General features: G+C 39.6%; 1 protein-coding gene across 18 annotated transcripts in view; it reads right to left on the reverse strand.

Annotated features, from left to right (window-relative positions):
- Positions 1-25,926, reverse strand: part of PTPRM (protein tyrosine phosphatase receptor type M) — a 546,727-nt gene that overhangs the window by 202,620 nt on the left and 318,181 nt on the right. For all 18 annotated transcript variants that reach the window (XM_070747559.1, XM_070747555.1, XM_070747564.1 and 15 more), the window contains exons 12-13: positions 12,043-12,316; positions 9,960-9,996 (exon numbers count right to left, since the gene is read on the reverse strand). In XM_070747559.1, coding sequence (XP_070603660.1) covers positions 9,960-9,996; positions 12,043-12,316 — 311 coding nt within the window. The remainder of the gene's footprint in view (positions 1-9,959; positions 9,997-12,042; positions 12,317-25,926) is intronic.

Consider the following 25,926-nt stretch of genomic DNA (forward strand, 5'->3'; position numbering starts at 1 on the left):
GCATTACATGGCCAGCAGTTGTCTCACAAAGGGTCAATGTGAGCATGCTTTGTCACCACCAGGATCAAGAAGATGGTGAAGGTTAGCTGGGTCAGCAGAGCACAGGACAGCGGGGAGTGTGGGGTGGTGAGGACAACTGCAGATAGGACTGAGCTGAGGGAGCTCAGTCCTATCTGGCTTATGGGGTAACTGCAACTTTGCGCTGTCTTGTTTGGCCAGACTAGGGGTTCCTGGGGCTTTGTGCTATGCTGATGGGCTGGAACTGATGGTTGAATAACTTCAACTTCACACCACATAGTAAAGCTGGACTGGTTTCCTAGAGTTACTGTAGCTTCATGTCATAGCACACGGCTGGGATGAGGAGGGGAATTGAGGTTTTCAGGCATATCAAGAAATCCAGGTGGCAAGCAGTTCCAGAGCCACGTGGTCCTGGGCTGCTTGCTGCTCTCAAGTATGATGAAGAGCAGCCAAAAGGCAGAGAGTGGGGAGGAAGCAGTTGGTGGGAGTTGAAGCAGACCTAGTCCCTTTCCTTGGAAAAATCAAAGTTCTCAGAGATACTAAGCTCAAAAATGGTTTGGATTGATGGAAATGGGGAATGCTTTGATTGCCATTATTAAGCAATGTGGTCAGTGTTCCCTCTAATTTTTTTTGGGGGTGGGCGGAAAAGTATAGTGTCTGAGCGGCAGTCCCTTTGGGAATGGGCGGCACAGAAATAATAAATAAATAAACAAACAAACAAACAAACAAAAAACCCACCCTGTTTTGCCTCAGAGAATTTCAAAATAAAATACTGTACTGTGTGTCTATAACAGTGAGCTCATAATAGGGCAACTCTATCAATATCAAAATGCCACTTAATTAGTTGAGCTAGTTTCAAACTAGATTTTGATTTTCTTTCTCTCTTCCTTACTCCCATTCTTTTTCTTTCTCTTTTCCTTCCTCTCTTTTTTCTATCTGTTTCTCTCTCTTCCTCTCTTCCTCTCTCTCTCCTTCCCTCTCACTCTTTCCCTCTCGGCTTCTGGGCAGGTTTGGAAAACTCTGAGTTGATGATGATTTTTAAGTGAGCAATTGCTCACTGCTCAGCTTAGAGGGAACTATGAATGTGGTGGTCATACTTTATGATGGCATTTATTTTAGGGACAGAAATTGCAGTCCCAATTACTGTCATAAATTAAGGACTATCTATAGTAAATAAAATGTCTAGCTGGGCTAAGAGTCAAAACTGGACAGTAGCACCAGAGACACTTGAATGTATGGAAGGCAGACATTCCTGCAGGAAAGAGTGTGTGTGTGTAAAACAATAAACATGATCAGGTGATTGAAATTTTATTCCTTTTTGTCATGCATGCATGAATTACATGCATATAAAACTATCAGGCTCTGATTGCCCAATTACATGCATATAAAACTATCAGGCTCTGATTGCCCAGTTCTATCCATCTATCCATTCCTATCTCTATGTTCTAGAAACATTTTTGCAAACAGCAGTTTGTGGTTAAGTCTCATTTAGACCATGTTATTATTAACAATAGGATAAGTTTCTCAATATTACATGTACAGTACATACAAATATAGGCTATCTGCAAAATTCATGTCTTTCTTAACTTCTTTTCTGGGTATATTGTATCTTCCTTTTTCTTGCATATTTTTAATGTTTGCATGATAATACTCATGGTAATTCATTCTTGTTTTTGATTTATAAATAAGGTACCGTAAGTAAAAGGTATAATTTAAAAGCCATATTTCCGTAATAATGATTTTATGAGCTGTCACAAGTATCTATGAATATGAAACTAAAATTAAGTCATTATCTATTGAGTGGTATATGAATATAAACACTACTACTACTACTATAATTTATTATATAAATAACAGGTTGCACTTTTGTTTTAATCTGGCTGTAACCTAATAATGTCAGAAAAATAAGTATTATCTCTTTTATAAATAGAATGATTTTAAAAAATTGCAGACATACAGTATTTGAAATATATATTCAAAGTTTTTCCAAACTGAATTGTTCCTAAGCCTTTAGACATGCAATGGATGATGTATTTGATGCCGGAGGGATAGGGGTAAAGCAACTTTAAATGCGACATTCAGCATTCACAATATTATCATGCTACATATGAATTCTGGCATGGCTTAAAAAAAAACCCTGAAAATTAAGAGAGAATGGTTTATATGAAAACTTAAATTTATACAAAGATGTTTGATTAAAATTAGTATGTAGCAATGAATGAAGAAATGAATTTATTCCCTATGTGCAGACATTAAAGTTCAATATTGTTATTTTATAATATTTTGAAATATCTCCACATAACTTGGAAACACTGGGATATAATAACTTGTATAAGACTCTTGATAAAATACTTAAATAAAATATAATGAAAAATATTAGATTTCTTTCTATGACTGGCATGAATACTTATTACAAACAAAGTTTGAACTATTCCAGTAATATCAAAACTATAGTTTCATTTATGGTTTTATTTCTCTGGCACAAGTGTGATAGTGTACTTGAAGGTTTATTATTGCTATTTCCAATAACTATTTCAGAAACAACATAGGCTGGAAGAAACTAGGAAGCTAATATACCTATTTTTAAAATACAGAAGAAAAGAGTAACATTTATTATGTTTTATAATATCATTTGGGTTTTTTGTTTTATTTTTATTCTTATATTGATAGCCTAGAAGGAGAACCTTTTGGTGGAAAAACAAGATATTAATAGAATGTAAAAATATAAATTAGTAAATGAAATTGCTGCCCATATTTCTATAAATGTATGGTAAATATAATGTTCAATATTAAGTTGTACTGAAGAAATTCAACTTACTCAAATTTATTTTTTTGATGGAAAAACAAGATATTGATAGAATATAAAAATAAAAATTAGTAAATGAAACAACTGTTCATATTTCTATAAATGAAAGGTAAATATAATGTTCAGTAAGTTGTATGATAGAAATTCAACGTATTCAAATGTCTCTTTTATGTATATGTAGCAATCCTAATAAAAAGCAAAAAGCAGCAGTATTTTCTAAAAATGATTTTCTATATTTATACTTTTGATGGATCAAATGAAACTAAACTAATCCATTTGGAACCATTTTTTTTCTCCTTTTTTCACTTTAATGGCAATAATTTAGGGATAGAAGAAAGCATGTGTGCCTCCGCACAATCCATTATAATGCATAATGTTTCAAATCCTTGGAAAATAAATTTTGGAGTCTGTACAACTTACACTTTTCTTCTCAGGAGAAATGTACAAGTATGGACAGTGTCAGATACAGGTAATCAAATGTACTGAAGTCACTGAAGGTTCTAACTGCAATAATTTATTTGAGAAGCTTCTTTTCATCTTGTTAATTTCCTTGTTCTATCCTGTTATAACTGATTTCCTAAGCATGAAAGGAGATAGGTATGGTGCTCTGGCATTGCAATTACTACATATAAAAATGTATTTATAGACAGCATTTAGTTAAATCTCTCATATTTGTACAAGCACTTCAATTATTATGATTGAATGATAATTGCCTTATATTGCTGTAAACACCTCTTGTTTGGATGTTACCGGTAGTTAGTTTTCTCCTAATTCTGGGACATAAATATTTTATTTCTGCAAATGTAATCTGAATCAATCAATCAATCAATCATTTTAACAAAAGCTTAACAAAAGCATTAACGGCATGTTGCTCTTATAAACTGAACAGGACTGTGTCCTGATTCCCAGAATTATCAAATATAGAAGACTAAAAGATTTGTGTTCCCTTTTTGCTCAGTTTTATGTAGAAAAAGTGTTTCCTTGACATGGACATAATCAATTAATGGAGTATTTTTGTTGTTATTATGGCATGAATATCTAAAGTTGCAGAAATAAAAGCAACCTTTGACCAATAAGGCTAACCAAGAAGCTTGGTGGTGCAACAGTTAGAATGCAGTACTGCAGGCTAACTCATTGCTCACACTAAGAGTTCAATTCTGAGTGGCTCAAGGTTGACTCAGCCTTCCATCCTTCCAAAGTCGGTAAAAGGAAAACAATCTGTTGGGGCTGTGGCCAGGGGGACCTTTGCCCAGGTTCACCTGGGATACCAGTTGTGGCCCTATCTGGACCAGGAGGCTTTACGCACAGTCACTCAGGCCCTCATCACTTCCGGTCTTGATTATTGCAATGTGCTCTACAGGGGGCTACCCTTGAAGAGTGTTCGGAGACTGCAAATAGCCCAGAATGCAATTGCACAAGCCGTTATGGGTGTACCTCGGTACACTCATATAACACCTACATTCCGTGAGCTGCACTGGCTACCAATTAGTCTTCAGTCACAATTCAAGGTGTTGGTTATTACCTATGAAGCCCTGCATAGCTTAGGGCTAGACTATCTACGGAGTCATCTCCTGCCACATACTTCTCAGAGACCAATAAGATCACACAGGATTGACCTCCTCCAGCTTCTGTCAACTAAGCAATGCAGGTTGGTGGGACTGCAGGGGAGGACCTTCTCTGTGGCTGCCCTGGCTCTATGGAACCAACTCCCCCCCCAATGTCCGTACTGGCTCTGCCAGCAGGTCTGGGGACCATGAAACTGACATCTGTCATGACCAAATTGAATTGAAGCCTATGTATGTGTGTTGCCTGGACTGATTATGGGTTTTTAACTGGGCTTTATATTTTTAGATTTTCCATATTTGATTTCTTTTTTACTGTACAGTGATCCCTCGATTATCGCGAGGGTTACGTTCCAAGACCTCTCGCGATAATCGATTTTCCGCAGTATAGTGGTGCGGAAGTAAAAGCACCATCTGCGCATGCGTGCCTTTTTTTCATGGCCGCGCATGCGCAGATGGTGGAGGCGGGGAGCGACGAAAGTGCGGAAGCCGACAGATTGCTTTGAATGCCGGCTGCCCCCGCCCCCCCCAGCGCCTCCGGCGCCCTCGCCGCTACCGCCCGCTCGCTGCTCGCCCGCCCGCCCGATCCACCCCTCTCACCGGCTAAGTAATGTAATTTCCATCCCTTCCTTTTTAGCCTTTTAAATACATCTCCCTCGTCGCCCAATAATAGCTCGTTCCGGGGTTTGTTTTTTTGACCATCCAACGCGTGTTTTCCCATTCTTGGTGAAATTTATGTGAGAAATGCAAACCTGGCGGACCCCGCAGCCAAGCGATGAGGCGGGAGGGGGGCAAAAAAAGAGGGGGAACTGGGGGTTCCAACGAAGGGGGGGGCGCCGCGAATTTCGTGTGCAGGTCCCGGGGAGGGCTTGTGTGTGTGTGGGGGGGAGCAGTTTCTCTCAGGCGAAATCAATCTTTCTCCCCTTTGGAAATGGATGGCGTAATTTTTAAATTACTAAAGTGACTCTCGGTGATGACATATGACGTCATCGGGTGGGAAAAACCGTGGTATAGCAAAAAAAACACGGACGTATTTTTAATTTATTATTTTTGGAAAAACCGTGGTGTAGCGTTTCGCGAAGATCGAGATCGCGAAAATCGAGGGATCACTGTACTTGTATTTTTATATTGTTGTAAGCCGCCCTGAGTCCTTCGGGACTGGGCGGCACAGAAGTCGAATAAAATAATAAATAAATAAATAATAAAATAAATATGCTGACTCTGTAAATTGCTTAGAGAGGGCTGCAAAACACTATGAAAGTGATATATAAATCTAAATGCTATTGCTATAATTCCAAATTGCTAACCTGAAATCATTTGTTTGGGGCGGGGGAACCCACAAGACAGCTAAAATAAGTTAACATAACTGACTAGGGGCACAAAACACACTTGGCAAGCAAAAAAGGTTTTGGCAAGCAACAAAGGGATAAGAACCGTACAAATCAAATGCTATCTGAAAAGATATTTTCCATACTAACCGGGTTACTTATCTTTAACATTTCTGCTACCGACATTATATGTTTAGTAAAATTGTAATACACAGAATATGATGTGCAAGAAACAAACACAAAGATTTACTTACTGTTAATATTCAAATCTTACATTTAAATGAAAATTTTGTAATAAATAAAGAGCCAATTTAGTATAGGGTTAAGGCACTATGCTGGGAACAGGGAGATAGTGAATTCTAGTTGTGCTTTACAGTGATCCCTCGGTTAGCGCAGGGGTTACGTTCCAAGACCTCCCGCGCTAACCGATTTCCGCGTTATACTGGATGCGGAAGTAAAAACACCATCTGCGCATGTGCGCCATTTTTTTCATGGCCGCACATGCGCAGATGGTGGAGTTTGCGTGTGGGCGGCGGGGAAGACCAAGGGAAGGTTCCTTCAGCCGCCCAACAGCTGATCTGCTCCGCAGCGCGGAAGCAGCGAGGAGCCGAAGATGGGGTTTCCCCGTTGCCACGCTGCGGAGCGGATCAGGTGTTGGGCGGCTGAAGGAACCTTCCCTTGGTCTTCCCGCCGCCCAGGCAAAGGGGAAACCCCAAGATCACTTGCCGCTTGCCGTATTGCAGCTTGGAGAAAGAAAGAGAAAGGAGGGCGACTTGCCAGTCCACGCCCCCCTGGATGAGCGGCCCCGCATGGCCCCAGCGCCGGACTCCGCCGTTGCCTCCGCCCTTGTTCGGCTCTGCAGCTGAGAGGCCACGTCCACCCCCTCCTCGGTGTCCCCGGCACCCAGCGTCCCCACGCCGCCTCCACCTCCCGGTAATGCGCCCGACCTCTGCCTCTCTCTTTCTCTCTCATATACCACGCCGGCAACAGGGAGAGAAAGAGAGAGAGAACTAGCGTGGACTTATTTTTTATTTTTTAATATTTTATTTTTTTAATTAATATTTTTTGAAAAACCGCGTTGCAGCGTTTCGCGCTAATCGAGACCGTGCTAATCGAGGGATCACTGTATGCACAAACCTGACTGGGTGACTCTGAGCCAGTCAACTCTCAAATCTAGGAAGGAGGCAATGGCAAATCTCATCCAAAAATCCTGCCACAAAAACTGTGGGGAATTCTTGATAGAACAAGATTACTTAAAGGTCCACATACACACATCACCAATTGCTAAAAGTTACTAATATTTTATATATGGGCGCTCTTCGCTTAGCAACAACAATTGGGACATCGTGATCGTTAAGTGAAAAATCACTTATGATTTTATTCCTCCTTTGGTTGTTAAGTGAAGTATTGCTGTTGCTAATTGAAAGATTATGTGACAACAACCTACTATTTAACATCTGTTTTCTCTATTAACTCTGGTTGTCACAAGCCTTTTGTGAAACACACATAGCAATGGTTTGACCCTGAGATGCTGTGATAGTGATAAAGTTGAGGACTTTGGGAAAAAAATTGAGGAAGCTATTTTTTAACTTCAAATGGTTGCTAAATGAGGCAGTCAGAAAGCGAGGATTCATCAAAAACTATTATTCAAATGTAATTGCTATTTAAATCACAGTGTAACCAGATAATATAATTATCCTATCTTCATTGCAGTCAGCCTGCCATAAACAACTAAAATTTCAAAATATAGGTGAAGAAGACATATTAAATGAAGTTTCTTGGAGAAATCTTATGTTATCCCAGTTATTTGTTTATAAACATTCTTTCCATAAAGCTTGCTTCTGTTTCCCTTGCAGACTTATTACCAGGATATAGTAAAGAATAAATGTTATTACTAAGATTTATGTAAAAAATAATTCCTGTATTGTAACACTTTTTTTTAATTTATGTCTGGTGTTCTTGTTCCTCCATAGGTTAAATGCCTATTCAGACATTATTTGCATTGTGAAAATGTATCACAGGGATTAAAAACACCATTAAAATATTTTAAATAACTGCATTACAAAGGATAACAATTGGTCAACTATAGGAATATAGTTCTGCAGAATTATTTTGAATCATTAAATTTCAGTCAATTTCATATATGTAAGTCATGTCTGAGGTCAGGGGACGCCATTTACTGGTGTGTGCATTACAATTAATAGGACAGCAGATAGATACCAAGTGGCCAGCCTTTGTTCAAAAACTTGGCTAAAAAAATAGTTCTGGCCTTAATTACTGCCATTCTGGAAGGGAATTGCCAAACAAGTGCTATACATTAGATCCCAGTCCTATATCCCTGAGAACTCTACAGGCTTTTCAAAAGTTTTATAAAATAGCCACAAGGATGCCTTTATAATACAAAAAGAACTAGCATGTGTTTTAAATGAAAGTTGAATTTTATCTTTTCCCTTTCACTAAGAGACTACTTTGATATTATTTGTTGCTATGGTACCAACTTCAGTGCAAACAAGATTTCTTGTTCTGATAAGCATAAGAATAAAAAGGTTCAGCTACCAAAAGATGAAACAGTTGGCAGAATAACTTCTAAATAAGATACAGATTACAACTGTTAATATTTCATCCATTTATAATAAATTGGACCAAATTCTTCTTCTTGATTAATTATTTAACTCTGAAGTTAAACAAAATTCCACTTGACTAACAATAATATATGGAAGAAACTTCATTATTGTTCATTGCTATCAGTTGTGTTCTTTGTGCTAACAATTATATGGATTATATAATCATGAAGAATACCCAAAATCAATTAATTGTCTATATTTTTCAATAAAAATGACTATCAGCCATATAATCATGGCAAAATAATATGTTATAATAATGTATAAAATATGTAGCACTAATGTAAGCAATGTTGTTTGAAATGTGCTAAGAATGTTAAAATTAAAAAAAGAAAATAGTACGTACAACAATTCATATCTCGGGCTTTCTGATCCCATTTATCCTAAGAACATTTCTCTGGTAATTAGTGTTAGGCGAACCCAATGAAGTTCGGGTTTGGGTTCGGCACCCAATTTTTTTTTAAAGTTTGGCCTTGGTACCCAAACCCGAACCCGAACTTTTACTGAACTTTCGAGTTTGGCGTTCAGGAAAGTGTCAGGAAGTGCCGCCGCCCAGCTGTCACCTTCTGGAACAGCCGGGACGCTTCCCAGCGCTCTCCCGAACCTGAACGTTTGCCGAACTTCCAGGTTCGGTGTTCGGGAGACTGCCGAGAAGCACCCCGGCTGTTTCTGAAGGTGACAGCTGGGCGGTGGCACTTCCCAGAACAGCCGGGGAGCTGTTGGCCAGTCGGGAGGCGCAAAAGGAGGTGGGGAATTCCATGAGGGGATTCCAGGGGTGGAGCTTTGACGTCTCTGAGAAGTCCTTCCTAGAGTCCCCATTTCAGCTGGCTAGGAAGGACGTCTCAGTGACGTCAAAGCTCTGCCCCCGGAATCTCCTCGTGGGATTCCCCACCTCCTTTTTCGCCTCCTGACTGGCCGACAGCTCCCCAGCTGTTTCTGAAGGTGACCGCTGGGCGGCGGCACTTCCTGGCGCTCTCCCAAACATGAACCTGAACTTTTGGCGAACGTTTGCAAAAATTCGGGTAGGGTTCGGTATACCAAACCATGCAAAGTTTGGTACGAACCCGAACTTTGCAGGTTCAGTTTGCCCAACACTACTGGTAATACCTGAAAAGCCAGGTTTCAATTTTGAAGCATAAATTAAGGAAAATTCTTTGCAACACAATGTAAGGAATTGTTATAAATAGTGTTCAAAGTCTTTTTCTAAACAGTTTATTGCAATTATAGTTCTATAGATCTATTTTTCACAGAATGTTCCAGATGGTGTGAATTAGTCTGTTTTCTGAGCATTTCTAGCATTTGATCAAAGTTGTCAAAAATGAATTCTGAAATTTAAATGCATTGTTACAATATTATACTTTTATTGCTGTTGTTAAAAGTGATGTTCCTAGCATCCTTAACATTAGGCAAACAGCAGTATCAGAAAGCCACAAATGGAAAATGGAAAAAAATAATATGCGCATATTATAAGACTATGGCTTCTATAAGGTTAACATTTCCATTTCTTATACTTTTAAATAATCTATATGTAATATCATGAAAGGAGTTTGTAAATCTTTTTAACAATATATAAATAATCTGGTACATATTTAAAGCTAAGAAGAACTACACAATAGGAACATACCTTTAGTAGCAACTCTGACGCAGTCAATTTTTGTTTCCTATAGTAGATAAAAAAGCAATGATTACTAGCTGATTTACATCCAGCAAAATAACAAAGTGTTTATTTTGGGGTGTGTGTTAAACCACCACTATGCTAAAAAACCATGCCAATTTTATTTAATATTATCATGCTTAACCATGGCCTCTCTAGTTATACTGTGAATATTGTGTTCCATTCTGGAGACCTCACCCACAAAAAGATATTGATAAAATTGAACAGGTCCAAAGATGGGCTACAAAAATAGTGGAAGGTCTTAAGCGTAAAACCTATCAGGAAAGATTTAATGAACTCAATTTGAATAGTCTGGAGGACAGAAGGAAAAGGGGGGACATAATCAAAACATTTAAATATGTTAAAGAGTTAAATAAGGTTCAGGAGGGAAGTGTTTTTAATATGAAAGTGAACACAAGAACAAAGGGGCACAATCTGAGGTTAGTTGGGGGGAAGATCAAAAGCAACATGAGAAAATATTATTTTACTGAATACTGAAATGTAGATGCTTGGAACAAACTTCCAGCAGGCATGGTTGGTAAATCCACAGTAACTGAATTTAAACATGCCTGCAATAAACATATTTCCAGCCTAAAATAAAATACAGGAAATAGTATAAGGGCAGACTAGATGGACCGTGAGGTCTTTTTCTGCCATCAATCTTCTATGTTTTTATGTTTCTAATTTAGTTCATTGCCCCTGTTAAAATTAAATGAATGAAAATGTATACATATAACATCAATACTTCACTTAACATTTAAACTAGAACATGAATGAGATATTAGCCATTATACTTTTTTTGACAAAATTTACCTTGGGATATTTTATTTCTTTTACAGTCAGTTAGATAGTTCAAGGTAATATACCAGACAATGTAAGGGAAGCAAACAAAAATCAATGATATCTCACATTTCTGCACTATCAATGCATTGTAAGACATGGCCCATTTCTTTTCTGTCAAGGGAAACAACTGAAGCTTATCAAGAAATGAAGGGCTCTTGTAGGTATGCCCAGAAAATGGAAAATAATTCTAGATTTTGTTAAATAAGATATGACCTTCAAAGGAGGATCTTTTACATATTTTTGTACTTTGGCTTAATTTGCTTTGTTTGTTTTATTATTTGAGGGGGGGAGGCCCCAAGGTTTATATCAACATAACCATGAGGGAACAACACTTCCCTCATGAGGTAGTGAGATAATATATTTGAAAAAGCCAAGGAGCAGCTAATGGACAATTTAGTAAGGGAAATTAAAAAGAGTATAAATAAGAAAATTTCGAACCGATTTTTTCTCCTATTTTTTCCGTTGATGTAACTATTAAAGTCTACCCTGTTTTATTTCTGTTCCAAACAGTGTTCCCTCTAATTTTTTGGGGGGGTGGGCGGAAAAGTATAGTGTCTGAGCAGCAGTCCCTTTGGGACTGGGCGGCACAGAAATAATACATAAATAAATAAATAAATAAATAAATAAATAAATAAATAAATGAACGAACGAACGAACAAACAAACAAACAAACAAACAAACGAACAAACAAACAAATAAAAAACCCACCCTGTTTTGCCTCAGAGAATTTCAAAATAAAATACTGTACTGTGTGTCTGTAACAGTGAGCTCATAATACGGCAACTCTATCAATATCAAAATGCCACTTAAATAGTTCAGCTAGTTTCAAACTAGATTTTGATTTTCTTTCTCTCTTCCTTACTCCCATTCTTTTTCTTTCTCTTTTCCTTCCTCTCTTTTTTCTATCTGTTTCTCTCTCTTCCTCTCTTCCTCTCTCTCTCCTTCCCTCTCACTCTTTCCCTCTCGGCTTCTGGGCAGGTTTGGAAAACTCTGAGTTGATGATGATTTTTAAGTGAGCGATTGCTCACTGCTCAGCTTAGAGGGAACTATGGTTCCAAACAATGACGATTAGATAGGTAGATTAGGTGTGTGTGAGAGAGAAAGAGAGGGGGTGGAGGGAGGAGAGAGAGAGAACTTTTTTTTTCATTTTTGGCATAAAGTAGGACTGCATGGACTGGATACAACACTAAAGTTGTGCTCTTGGGCTTACCCCATTCGCTCTGCTGACAGCTTGAAAATAAATGCTGTAACTTTTATGAGGAAGAAGAGGCGTATTCCAAAAGCCACTGTAGGTTTTGTTGTCACCAATAGTGAAAGGTTGAGCCATTTGAATGCTGTGGGCTGGAAACTCGGCTGCAAAATAATACTGGGAATTAAGAATTGAAGTGTTCTGGAAGTGAATTGGCACAGGGTAGCATTTCAGAATTTCTGTGGTTTTCTTGGTTCTGCGAGAGCGTTCCTCCTCAACCACTATTTGGTAGACACTAGGCAAAGATTGAAAAGACAAGATATGGGGGAAAATGGAGTTAATTTAAAATTCTTGAAAATAACCTAATTATTAAATCATAAGAACTAAAATTTATGCTAAATAGTTCTATAGCTATGACATACAACACAGGTTATACAATACAAAATACAATACGTATTGATGTCTTTTGTAGGTCTGTAAAGCAAAGGACAGCTAAAATAAGATTGTAAGCACAGTCTTGATTTCTCTTAACCACTATTTAATGTTCTACTGATAAAATGAATTATTCTTGCTAAATGAGGACTACCTATATTATCCTCATTCCCCAACCTCAACCCCATTTTCAAAGATGAACTCTACTAGTGAAGGGAATTTTCCTGTGTTATTAAATCTGACCAGGAAGAGATGTTTCTGTTAGTCTTAAAGACAGTTAATTGTACATGAGAAAATGGGATGTTTTAAATCTCTCAACCTGCAGGTAATAATTCAAATCTTTCTTCAAAAACCCTGCATACTTGATTGAAGTATATTTGTATTTATTAGATTTGTATGCCGCCCCTCTCCGAAGACTCAGGGCGGCTAACAACAATAAAAAAGACAATGTGAACAAATCTAATATTAAAAATAATCTAAAAAAAACCAATTTAAAGAACCAATCATACATACAAGCATACCATGTATAAATTCTATAAGCCTAGGGGGAAGGGAAAATTTCAATTTCCCCATGCCTGACGGCAGAGGTGGGTTTTAAGGAGCTTGCGAAAGGCAAGGAGAGCGGGGGCAACTCTGATATCTGGGGGGAGCTGGTTCCAGAGTTTGAACCAGAAACATAATCAGGTAAGACATCAATGATGCTGATAATGTATTCAATTATTTAGCTTCAGAACATTGAATGACTTAAGAAAATGGCAATAAAGACCATTAGAATTTGGTTTAAATTTGAACATGAACTAACTTGACATATTGCTCTTAAAGATGTAGAAAAATACAGTTATCCTTTCAATGTTATACTTTTCTGAATTATAAGATTCAGTCTGCAGTTTAAAAAATGTGGAAAGATAACCTTCAGGTAAAGAGGTATATGTATGCTGCACTTTATACATGTGAATTTATCCTGAGATACATTAAAGAACGAAGCAAGTTGATTAAAGCAATTTCAAACCCAAAATATATTTTTATCTTTAGCCTAAAAAGACAAATTAGATCTACAGCCAACCAGACCTCAAATCTATTTGCTCTTTAATAATTTAAGCACTCAAAGGTCACAAAGCTCTTTTTCTGTTCCCCTTTATCAACGTCCAAGTGGTAATGAAAAATTGCTAAATCCTGTCTGTTGTCCCATTTTCACACAAGACTGTCTTCCTGATGTAAATTATCACCTTATAAGCACCTAAGTCAGTGTTAATTTCACTCTATTCTATGAGTTATAAGTTTTAAATCTGTACAAATGAGTTCGTGTTGTTAATGAATGTTACAAAATATTTTGAGTTACATTCATAACGTGAGCACTCTTTTTAAATCCTATTAATGGACATACAGTACTTTCTGGTGAGATATATATTAAGAAAATATGACTCTGGTAACCATTGAACCATATCTCTATATTTTTTTTCTACTGTAATAATTTCCCAGATGACTAAAGCTGCACTAGTTCTTTTAGCACATTTAGCATTTCACCTATTGCAATGGGTCAGAAATAAAATTCACCTAGATTATATGACTTCAACAATGATTGACAGCATTTATCCTAATTAACACAAAAAAGGGTTCTCCACCTTCAAGGCAACTGAGTACAAAGGACCTTCCGGGTTCTATTATTATGTCTTACAACTAATAGGGAGCGGTGGGATGGTTCAGTGGTTAAGACGCTGGGCTGGTAAGCTTGAAACTGGCAACCTAGGTTTGACACCTGAGCGTCATGCAACATGTACCAGCAAAGTTCCAAAGCATGCAAATGTGAGAAGATAAATAGATACCACTTTCGTGGGGAGGAAACGGTACTCTGGGACATCAAGGCCACATATTGCGGAATTGTCTTTAGACAGCACTAGCTATGGCCATGAAATGGGGATGATCTTCATCCCTTATAGTTGGTAATGACTAGTGGAGTAAAATCCACAGGGACTTTTTTCCCCTTTTGCTATGACTAATAGAAGTGTGCTAACAAATTCAAATTCATTATGAAAGAGTAATTTATCTAGAGCAAATATCTCTCCATGAATACTTAAAATATCTCAGCACAGAAATAAACATGGAAAAGAAAATAATTCACCAGTATCTTATTGATTTTCAGACAGTCTAGATTTGGCATATCTTGTGAAAGATTGCATGAGACCAAGAGAAAAATGACTTCCTGGCCTTCACAGAGGCGGCAACTAGAGTGATGGGAATGTAGCCTTCACTGTACTTGAGTGATGAGCTTCAGGGATACTGGCAATCTATTTCCCAACCCATGGCACCTACTATTAGAAGCAACTACATTGCCTTTAAAATGATAACAGTAGCCCTGATCTAGATTTATGGATCTCATCCGTTACTAATTCTTCCAGTACAATGTGAAGAAAATGTATTTTGCTTTTCAGAAAATTGTAATTGATTGAAATTTTCTTTCCCGTGCAAACATATCTTTGAGATGGTTAACTATTATAATAGCCCATTATTTTGCACTTCACATCTTTCTTTCTTTCTTTCTTTCTTTCTTTCTTTCTTTCTTTCTTTCTTTCTTTCTTTCTTTCTTTCTTTCTTATTGGATTTGATTTTTATGCCGCCCTTCTCCTTAGACTCAGGGCAGCTTACAACATGTTAGCAATAGCACTTTTTAACAGAGCCAGCATATTTGCCCCCACAATCCGGGTCCTCATTTTACCCACCTCGGAAGGATGGAAGGCTGAGTCAACCTTGAGTTGGTGATGAGATTTGAACCGCTGACCTACAGATCTACAGTCATCTTCAGTGGCCTGCAGTACAGCACTCTACCTGCTGCGCCACCCCGGCTCTTTATTTAATGATAATTGTTCTTTTAAAAAAAATCAGTACTGTACTCCCTTATTTGGAAGGGCAGTAGATTCTCCGTCCCCCTTTAAATATTGATTTAAACAGTTGATTGGATTGTTTAAGATTAAACAAATGCTGTCATGACTAGAAATAAACATTTAGACTTCCTACCCTCTTAAGTCTTTCCAACATCCTAACCAGGATGACCTGGTATAGGGATGCTATACTTATATTTCTATAAGTACTATATTTGGTATTGCCACCTTTATTGCTTTATCAGTAACTCAATGTAGTGAATATACATAATACTACTTTCTCCTCCTATTTTTCCCGCACAAATCTGTGAGGTGGGTTGGATTCTGAAAGAATGGCTGCCTTATGTTTTTTCCATGTCTACGGCAGGAATAGAACTCAGAGTCCCATGATTTCTAAGCCACCCTCTTAACTATTACACCAAACTCAAACTCAACCCTGATAAGACGGAGTGGCTGTGGGTTTTGCCTCCCAAGGACAATTCCATCTGTCCGTCCATAACCCTGGGGGGGGGGGGAATCACTAACCCCCTCAGAAAGGGTCCGCAATTTGGGCGTCCTCCTCGATCCACAGCTCACATTAGAGAAACATCTTTCAGATGTGGTGAGGGGGGCATTTGCCCAGGTTCACCTGGTACACCAGTTGCAGCCCTATCTGGACCGGGAGTCACTGCTCACAGTCACTCATGCCCTCATCACCTCGAGGCTCGACTACTATAATGCTCTCTACATGGGGCTACCTTTGAAAAGTGTTCGGAAACTTCAGATCGTGCAGAATGCAGCTGCGAGAGCAATCATGGGCTTCCCTAAATATGCCCATGTCATACCAACACTCCGCAGTCTGCCTTGGTTGCCAATCAATTTCCGGTCACAATTCAAAGTGTTGGTTATGACCTATAAAGCCCTTCATGGCACTGGACCAGATTATCTCCGGGACCGCCTTCTGCCGCACGAATCCCAGCAACCGATTAGGTCTCACAGAGTGGGTCTTCTCTGGGTCCCGTCAACTAAACAATGTCGTTTGGCGTAACCCAGGGGAAGAGCCTTCTCTGTGGCGACCCTGGCCCTCTGGAACCAACTCCCCCCAGAGATCAGAATTGCCCCCACCCTCCTTGCCTTTCGTAAGCTTCTTAAAACCCACCTCTGCCGTCAGGCATGGGGAAACTGAGATATTCTTTCCCCCTAGGCTTCTACAATTTATGCATGGTATGTCTGTATGTATGTCTGGTTTTATAATAAGGGTTTTTTAGTTGTTTTAGTATTGGATTGTTACATGCTGTTTTTATCACTGTTGTTAGCCGCCCCGAGTCCACAGAGAGGGGCGGCATACAAATCCAATAAATAAATAAATTGACAGTCACAGATGATACTCAACCTTTTGGAAGTTGTAAGAAGTAGGTTTGCAAACTAAGATCTGCTTCATCAAAATTATCCATGCTGCAGCCCATTATTTTCACCTTCCTTTTGTAACATATCCACCAGCGAATGGAATTAAGCTGATGCTGTTCATTCAATCTGAATCTCTGAAGTAAGCCAAATTATAATTTTTCCTCTAGTTTCCTGCAAATGGACTCCACATATAAAACTACCCATGGAATCTTATAGCAAGATGAAATAAAAGATAGCTTAATTTCATCCTCTAAAGATGAAATACTGTATACAAATTCTGCAGTAGCTTGGATGAGATATTCTCTAACACTTCCAGCTTGACAGGAGGACAAATGGAACGAAAGCATGTTTATATGTGCGTTTGTATATGTGTGTGTGTCTACAGGAGTGCATGAATAAAATCTTTAAGCTTCTTTGGGACCATCCAACCATTTCAAGGAATATTTCCAAAGATTTAAATTACAATTTACAAAGGGGATTTTCTGCCAAGAAAAGATCCAAGCAAGTGTTCCTATGCACACAGACAGACAATCCCTGTGGTTCTACTGTTAAGGAAAATGGATTGTCAATGGAAGGTGAAGGCATTTTTTTGCCTTTGTGTTGTCAGGAGGGCATTTACAATAAGACTGAGACCAATTATTTACTTCCTCAGGGAAGAAAAATGCTTGCTAATTTATATTATATCTTGATTGCAGCAGAGCCTGGGGAGAATCAAAGCTGTGTATCTTTCTGTTCTGTATAATATGTTTTTGCTAAGTACATGGAATGCAAGAGTATTTTCATAGCTCAATGTGATACATACATTTTAATATTTAATTATTCTGGACTGCACTATATCTGTCAAAAATTAATCATTTTGCCCTTTAACAGAAAAGGAAGTTACAACAGTCTTCTGCTCATATAAGGAAAGCAGGAAGCATGTCTTGACACAGGATAATTATATTATGGTCCAAAAAAATTCCCAGATTCTTCAGTTTAGACCAAATCTTTTTATAGCTCCTGTTCCAATAAATGCAACATATGTAAAGTGTAAAATCCCATTTTTAAAATTCCAGACTTATGCAATGTCATTTGGGGACTAGTCTTCACTGAAGTATGAATGTTTGTGTTTAGATATATAATTTTCTTTTATTATTATTTAAGTTCTGCTCCTTGTTTGAAAAAATGAGTTTTATGAGCAATTTAAAGTCAGTTGTAACAGGCTTACAATTGCAAGAAAAAGTAAGCCCAACACCAAATAAAGAAATGGATAATTCAAACCATATCACTAGGAAGAAATATGTAATAGGATTTATCACCATGGGTACAAAGTCACTAAAGTACAAAATACAAACAAAATACAACAGTCATAGATTATTTTACCACAAAACATTAAATGGCTAAAATAGACTCTGCTCCATAGGAAACTTATGTAACAAAAAGTGTGGATTTTCTGTGTTCTGAAAATTAGTTACTGATATTAGTATTAGACCTGGAGAATATTATGACCGCATCTAAAATATAACATAATAGTATCCGTTAATATATTTAATTGTATTTTGAATACTGGTATCTTGAAATCAATTTCTTTCTTCTTCTTCTTCTTCTTCTTCTTCTTCTTCTTCTTCTTCTTATTATTATTATTATTATTATTATTATTATTATTATTATTAATTACATTTGTATGCCGCCCCTCTCCGTAGACTCGAAAGTCTACTATACAGTAAGCATGTGAAGTTCATTTTGATTTACATAGAAAGTCTACTATACAGTCTACTATTTACATAGAAAGTCTACTATTACATCGAAAGTCTACTATACAGTAAACATGTGAAGTTCATTTTGATTTACATATGAGATGAACATCAACAGTTATTTGTTCAAAATGTATTATATTGGTAAGACAATTATTCTTTACTACATAATAAAAAGGTTTTTTAATCACAACATAAAATATACTTGACCTAACCAGATTTTGTTCGGAAAATGGCATGCGCACATGCACGCACACACACAAGTTATAACTATCCTTCCATATACTTTTTCACCTTTTTGATCACATTCCATATACTGTATATGATGAATGGATCTCAACTGATGAATATTCCATTTACATTACTTTAATTTCTCTCGGTCTGACTGTGATCTTGATAAGATCAGTCATAAATTGCTTTGGAATATTAGCTGGGAACCATAAATGCATTTTGTGTCCTCTCAACCATAACTCATTACAGCAAAGTAACCTGGCATCAGTAAGTCACTGGAACTTAAAAACCCATATATGCAACTCAATATCCTGCTGCTAGGCTATTTAGCGATAAAAATCTGATATAATAAAATATTAATTACAGCTGAAAGGTTGGGTGAAAAATATGAACTCAATTACTAGCCCATATTATGAACAAAGGGCAAAATGAAAAAAAAGCCAGTTATGGACATTTGAGATAATAAAGTAATAAGTAAAACATTAGAATGGATCTGAGAGTTCCCCCAAAGGCCACCTATTATTAATCTTTACACGTGGCCTAGAATTTCAAGTGAGCAAACCCTGGTTGGCAGCACTTCTGTCTCATTTCACTAAATTATTATTGGTGGTGTCCTGGAATTTTGTCCCCCTTTCAACAAGGGTTTCCATTACATACACATGCTACTTCCACCAAATATTCACCAAATAATTAAAATGCTTGTGATTATTTATCATATTTATATTTTTGGAACCTTTCTTCCTATCCTAAGTATTTATTCTCTGCAGAATAAAATCCTCTTGAATATGCATATTTATTTATTAATTTATTAATTTATTTATTATTTGGATTTGTATGCCGCCCCTCTCCGAAGACTCGGGGCGGCTCACAACAAGTGAAAACAAATAATAAATAATCCAATTAATTAAAATATTTATATGACATAAGAAGAAATTAATGCTAGGTTTCTTCTGTGGTTAAATTAAAAATGCTATTTTTTAAAAAAAACACATTGCAATGCTAATTCTTTAAAGGAATTTCCTTGCCTGATATTACCCATGTTTTAGACAATATGACAATTCTACCAGTTGTAATACTAGTTTACAATTGGTCAAATTGGCATGTAACTGTGAAAAATGACATAACACGAACTTGTGTTAGATGTGTATTTCAAGAATATCTACTTAGAAGCTTAGAAGGATGGGTTTTCTAATCCAGCATATTTGAACCATACTATGGTGGGAAAAGCTGCTTGGCAAGAAAGTCAGGAAGTTAAACCAGAGCATTTAGATATGTTCTCAATGATCCAGGTAAGCCATTTGCACTCTAGTAATTAAATAATTTAGTACTTCAAAGACCTTAATAGATGACATTGGTTAATCAAAGGAATATGGATTGTACCAACTCTGCCAGACCAAATCAGCAGAGCAGATACTATTAGCCCTGTGAAGTGTACCAGACCAAAATACAGATACCAAACAGAGGTACTTCTTGGTTAACCACCATTTGTTCAGTGTCCATTTGAAGTTACTGCAGCACTGAGTGAATGCTACTAATGTCTGGTTCCCAAAGTTATGGCCATTTACCGAATTGAATTGCAAAATTCAGGCAACTGGAAGTCCTTTCAATTGCAGGGGTGTTTTCTCACTGGCCTATTTCCTCCCATCTCTGCCCTTTTGGCTGCCCTGTACAGTGGTCTTCCTCAGTAGTAGTGACACTGGTATTGAACTACAGGTCTGGAGCAACGGTGGGTTGCTCCTGGTTCTGCCCAGTTGTAAGAACCAGTCACGCATGCACAAAAGCATTGTGCGCATGCACTCGAACTGGTAGTAAAGGGTTTTGAAAACCCACTACTGATCTGGAGCCTTCAAAACATTCAGCTGGTCATTCCTCCACAGGCCTCTACTTTAGCCCTAGTACCACTGTCATCAAAAGGAGAACTGCCTCAAACTGTGGTCCATGTCCCCAGGGCAAAGCGTCATCCACTTCCAACACCATGTACTCTGCAAGCCTGCTGCTGACTTCCACTATCTTGCTCCTGCTGCTGCTGAGGCTTCTTTCCAAGACGACCTCTGCTCTGCTCCAAATAGAGCACATCGTTCTCATGCTGACGTTCTCAGCAACTTTCTGAAGGTGTTATAAAACATCATGACACATTATGACAATGGTCTGCACTATTTGCAGAATAGCACAAGCTGTCTCAGAAAGAAGTACTTACGAACTTAATTCGTTCTGTGGCCAGGTTCTTAAATAGAAAACTTTGTAAGAAGCAGCAATTTTTCCCATAGGAATCAATGTAAAAGCAAATAATGCGTGCGATTGGGGAAGCCACAGGGAGGAGGTGCTGTTTCCTCCCAGGAGATTCCTAGAGAGGCCCCATGGAGGCTTCTCCTTGCCTTTTCCGGTTACAGTTTTGGAGGCTGGGGTTTGTAAGTAGAAAATGGTTCTTGAGAAGAGGCAAAAAAAATATTCGTAAGTAGAGGCATTTGTATGTAGAGGTACCACTGTATTAGTTTGCTCAGCAGCTGCTTCACATAGGTACGGGACAGACTGCCAGGCACATATGAACAACAGTAGGAGGAACACAACAAAGATCATGTAGGGGCAGCAGGGTTTGTGAAGTGCGGAGTGATAGTGATTTTGCATTGTGGTGGCTGGCTGCAGAATGAGGCTTGAGGTAGTATACATGATAGAAGTAGCTGTTTGTTTGTTTATTTATATCCCACATTTATTATTTTTATATTTATATCATTTTCTTATTTTTGCAAATAATTCAAGTTATAAATACAGTGATCCCTCTATTATCGCGAGGGTTCCGTTCCAAGACCCCTCGCGATAATCGATTTTTTGCGATGTAGGGTTGCGGAAGTAAAAACACCATCTGCGCATGCGCGCCCTTTTTTTCTATGGCCGCGCATGCGTAGATGGTGGAGTTTGCGTTCCCCGCCGCCCACGCAAAGGGGAAACCCGATTCGGCTCCTCGCTGCTGCTGCGCTACGGAGCAGATCAGCTGCTGGGCGGCCGAAGGAACCTTCCCTGGGTCTCCCCGGCCGCCCACGCAAAGGGAAAACCCCGGCTCCTCGCTGATGCCTGCCGCTCGCCCGCCCGCCAGCAAGAGGGGGAAGACCCAGGGAAGGTTCCTTCGGCCGCCCAGCAGCTGATCTGCTCGGCGCAGCAGCAGCGAGCAGACGAAGATCAGGGTTTCCCAGCCGCCCACGCAAAGGGGAAACCCCGGCTCCTCGCTGATGCCCCCGCTCGCCCGCCCGCCGCCCGCCAGCAAGAGGGGGAGAGATAGAGAAAGAGAGAGAAGGAAAGAAAGAGATGAGAGAGGAAGAGAGTGTGAGAGAGGAAGAAGCAAGATAGAGAAAGAAAGAGAGAAAGAAAGATGAGAAAGGAAGGAAGAGAGTGACGTCATCGGGTGGAAAAATCGTGATATAGCGTTTCGCGAAGATCGAGATCGCGAAACTCGAGGGATCACTGTATATCCAAATGGGGTGAAATTCAAAATGTTTCCCTACTGGCTCTGCAGGTGTGGCTTGGTGGGTGGGTCATGTGACTTAGTGGGCATGGCCAACTTGACATCATTCACAGCAAGGTGGGGCGGCACCTTGCTGTGAGTGACATCGAGTTGGCCATGCTAGCTCAGTCGCAGGCCACGCCCATCAAGCTTCCCTCCCTCAATCTCCTCTCTTTCCCTCCCTCCCCTTTATCTCTTTCTCTTCACCCCTTCCCCCTTTCTCTTTCCCTCCCTCCCCTCTTTCTCTGTGAAGTGAGGTGGGTTGAGAGAGAGTGACCGTTTCAGGGTCACCCAATCACTAGAGCAAACTGGAGCTGGGGCCCAGGATTGCTGAAGGCCCTGGGTTTCTATTTCAACCCAAATGCCACCATCGCCGCCACTTAAAGAATGCTGCTCTGTAGGAATCCCAAAGGACAGAGATGGGGAGGAGATAGGTGGGTGAGGAAATGAAAGGTGAAGAGGAAATAGTTAAGGCTGGGAAGGTTCAAAATGGGAATGGCTTAGCTTGGTATGGTCCTTGCTTAATGTGCTAGGTGGTTTTCAGTTAGTGTTGGTAATGGGGACTGCTATGATATGTGGTCATGCAATGTCAAACTTTATTATTTGGTGATTAAAATTATGATCCCAATAGTTGTCAAAACTCAAAGATTACCTAGGCCTAAAGCTATTTTTATTACAATCTGCTATATTAATAGAATCTCGGAAGACTGAATAAATTTCCCTTTCTCAGTTTTATATTTATTTGAATTAGGGAGCTGCCCACCTAGATATTTCATAACGCTTCCTCTTCATTTGGGTTTAATGAAGAGCCGGGGTGGTGCAGTTGTTAGAGTGCCGCACTCCAGGCTACTTCAGCTAACTTCTAGTTGTAGTTCAGCAATTCAAATTTCACCATCAGCTCAAGGTTGACTCAGCCTTCCATCCTTCCGAGATGGGTAAAATAAAGACCTAGGTTGTTGGGGGTAATAGGCTGATTCTGTAAACCGCTTAGAGACAGCTGTAAAAGTATATAATATGCTATTGCTATGGGTATTTAAGCATTATTTACCTGCTCATTGTTTTAATTGATTTTCCATTTTTCTATCAAGGTCTTGAGTTTAATTTAATTTAATTGGATTTGTATGCCGCCCCTCTCTGAGGACTTGGGGCGGCTCACAGCATATATAAACGACATAATACAATTGATCAATTAATATAATTAAAAATCTTTAAAAATTCTAACTTTAAAACATTCATTAACATTCACTAAATAAACCTGATGAAGTGGACAAGGCCATGGGAGCTCTGAGTTCCGCCACATGCTTACTGGATCCGTGTCCCTCCTGGCTGGTCTCAGCCAGCAGGGAGGTGACACGGAGCTGGGTCCAGGAGATTGTCAACGCTTCTTTGGAGAGGGGGTCCTTTCCGGATCCCTACAAGGAGGCACTTGTGCACCTCCTCCTCAAGAAGCCTTCCCTGGACCCAGCCATTCTTAACAACTATCGATCAGTCTCCAACCTTCCCTTTATGGGGAAGGTTGTTGAAAAGGTGGTGGCGCTCCAGCTCCAGCAGTCCTTGGAAGAAGCCGATTATCTAGGCCCTCAGCAATCAGGATTCAGGCCCGGCTACAGCACAGAAACTGCTTTGGTCGCGTTGATGGATGATCTCTGGCGGGCCCGTGACAGGGGTTTATCCTCTGTCCTGGTGCTTCTCGACCTCTCAGCGGCTTTCGATACCATCGACCATGGTATCCTTCTGCGCCGGCGGGAGGGATTGGGAGTGGGAGGCATTGTTCTTTAGTGGTTATCCTCCTACCTCTCCGGTCGGTCGCAGTTGGTGTTAGTGGGGGGTCAGAGGTCGACCTCTAGGTTTCTCCTTTGTGGGGTGCCTAAGGGGTCGGTCTTCTCCCCTCTGCTATTTAATATCTACATGAAACCGTTCGGCGAGATCATCCAAGGGCATGGGATGAGGTATCATTAGTATGCGGATGATACCCAGTTGTACATCTCCACCCCAAGTCCAGTTAACGAAGCAGTGGATGTGATGTGCCGGTGCCTGGAGGCTGTTGGAGTCTGGATGGGTGTCAACAGACTCAAACTCAACCCTGATAAGATGGAGTGGCTGTGAGGGGGGAATCATTGACCCCCTCAGAGAGGGTCCACAACTTGGGCGTCTTCCTTGATCCACAGCTCACATTAGATAAACATCTTTCAGCTGTGGCGAGGGGGGCGTTTGCCCAGGTTCACCTGGTGCACCAGTTGCGGCCCTATTTGGACCGGGAGTCACTGCTCACAGTCACTCATGCCCTCATCACCTTGAGGCTCAACTACTGTAATGCTCTCTACATGGGGCTACCTTTGAAGAGTGTTTGGAAACTTCAGATCGTGCAGAATGCAGCTGCGAGAGCAATCATGGGCTTTCCTAGGTATGCCCATGTTACACCAAAACTCTGCATTTGTTGCCGATCAGTTTCCGGTCACAATTCAAAGTGTTGGTTATGACCTTAAAGCCCTTCATGGCATCGGACCTACGGGACCGCCTTCTGCTGCACGAATCCCAGCGACCAGTTAGGTCCCACAGAGTTGGTCTTCTCTGGGTCCCGTCAACTAAACAATGTCGTTTGGCGGGACCCAGGGGAAGAGCCTTCTATGTGGCGGCCCTGACCCTCTGGAATCAGCTCCCCCCCAGAGATCAGAATTGCCCACCCTTCTTGCCTTTTGCAAGCTCCTTAAAACCCACCTCTATCGTCAGGTATGGGGGAATTGAATTATTCATTCCCCACAGGCCTATGTATGCATGGTATATTTGTGTGTATGTTTGGTTTTTAATAAGGGTTTTTAGTTATTTTAAATATTAGATTTGTTACATGTTGTTTTATTACTGTTGTTAGCCGCCCCGAGTCTATGGAGAGGGGCGGCATACAAATCAAATCAAATCAAATCAAAAAAATCAATAAATAAAATCACACTAAAAACACTCATTGGTCAGGGGGAAAGATCTAATGACCCCAGGTCTGGTGACAAAGATGAGTTTTTAAACTCCTTTGGAAGGCAAGGAGGGTGGGGGCAGTGCAAATCTTCAGAGGGAGCTGATTCCAGAGGGCCCCCCACAGAGGGCCCCCCACAGAGAAGGCTCGTTTCCTAGGTCCTGCCAGCCGGCATTGTTTGGTTGACAGGACCCTGAGGAGCCCAATTCTGTGGGACCTCACCAGACACTGGGATTTGTGCTCCATAAGGCAGTCTCGTAGATAATATGGTCCTATGCTTTATTATCTTCTTTACTGTCTACAGATATCAAAGGAGACAGAATCAAGTAACCAGCTCTGTGTTATGTAGGCTATATATATGATGACCAGTGTGTTGAATCACATCTAGAAACAAATTGCAAAACAGAGATGTTATATGGGCATCCTGAGTAATTCTTGTCAATGTCCATGTTGCTGCATTCTGGAGCAGATAACGCTTCTGGGTGATTTTCAAGAGCAACTCCATGTAGAGTGCACTGCCATAATAATGCCATAAAATGTTAGCCTTGACGTCATAGAAGCTTTGAAAATTCTTCAAACAATTATATGTATTTGAAAAATGGCATCTGAAGCTATAATCTAGCTTGAAAGATCGACATTTGTGATTGGGGATGCAATAAATTCACACAAATATCTTGTAGAAAACAGGAATAAAATTTTCAAAGCCTCATTTCCCTCATTCCCATATCTTTTCTACTTTGATCCAGAATGAAACAGTGATTATGTTTATTTTTTGAGAATTGCTAC

This window comes from Erythrolamprus reginae, chromosome 3 (assembly GCF_031021105.1).
Source record: "Erythrolamprus reginae isolate rEryReg1 chromosome 3, rEryReg1.hap1, whole genome shotgun sequence".
Taxonomy (NCBI): domain Eukaryota; kingdom Metazoa; phylum Chordata; class Lepidosauria; order Squamata; family Dipsadidae; genus Erythrolamprus; species Erythrolamprus reginae.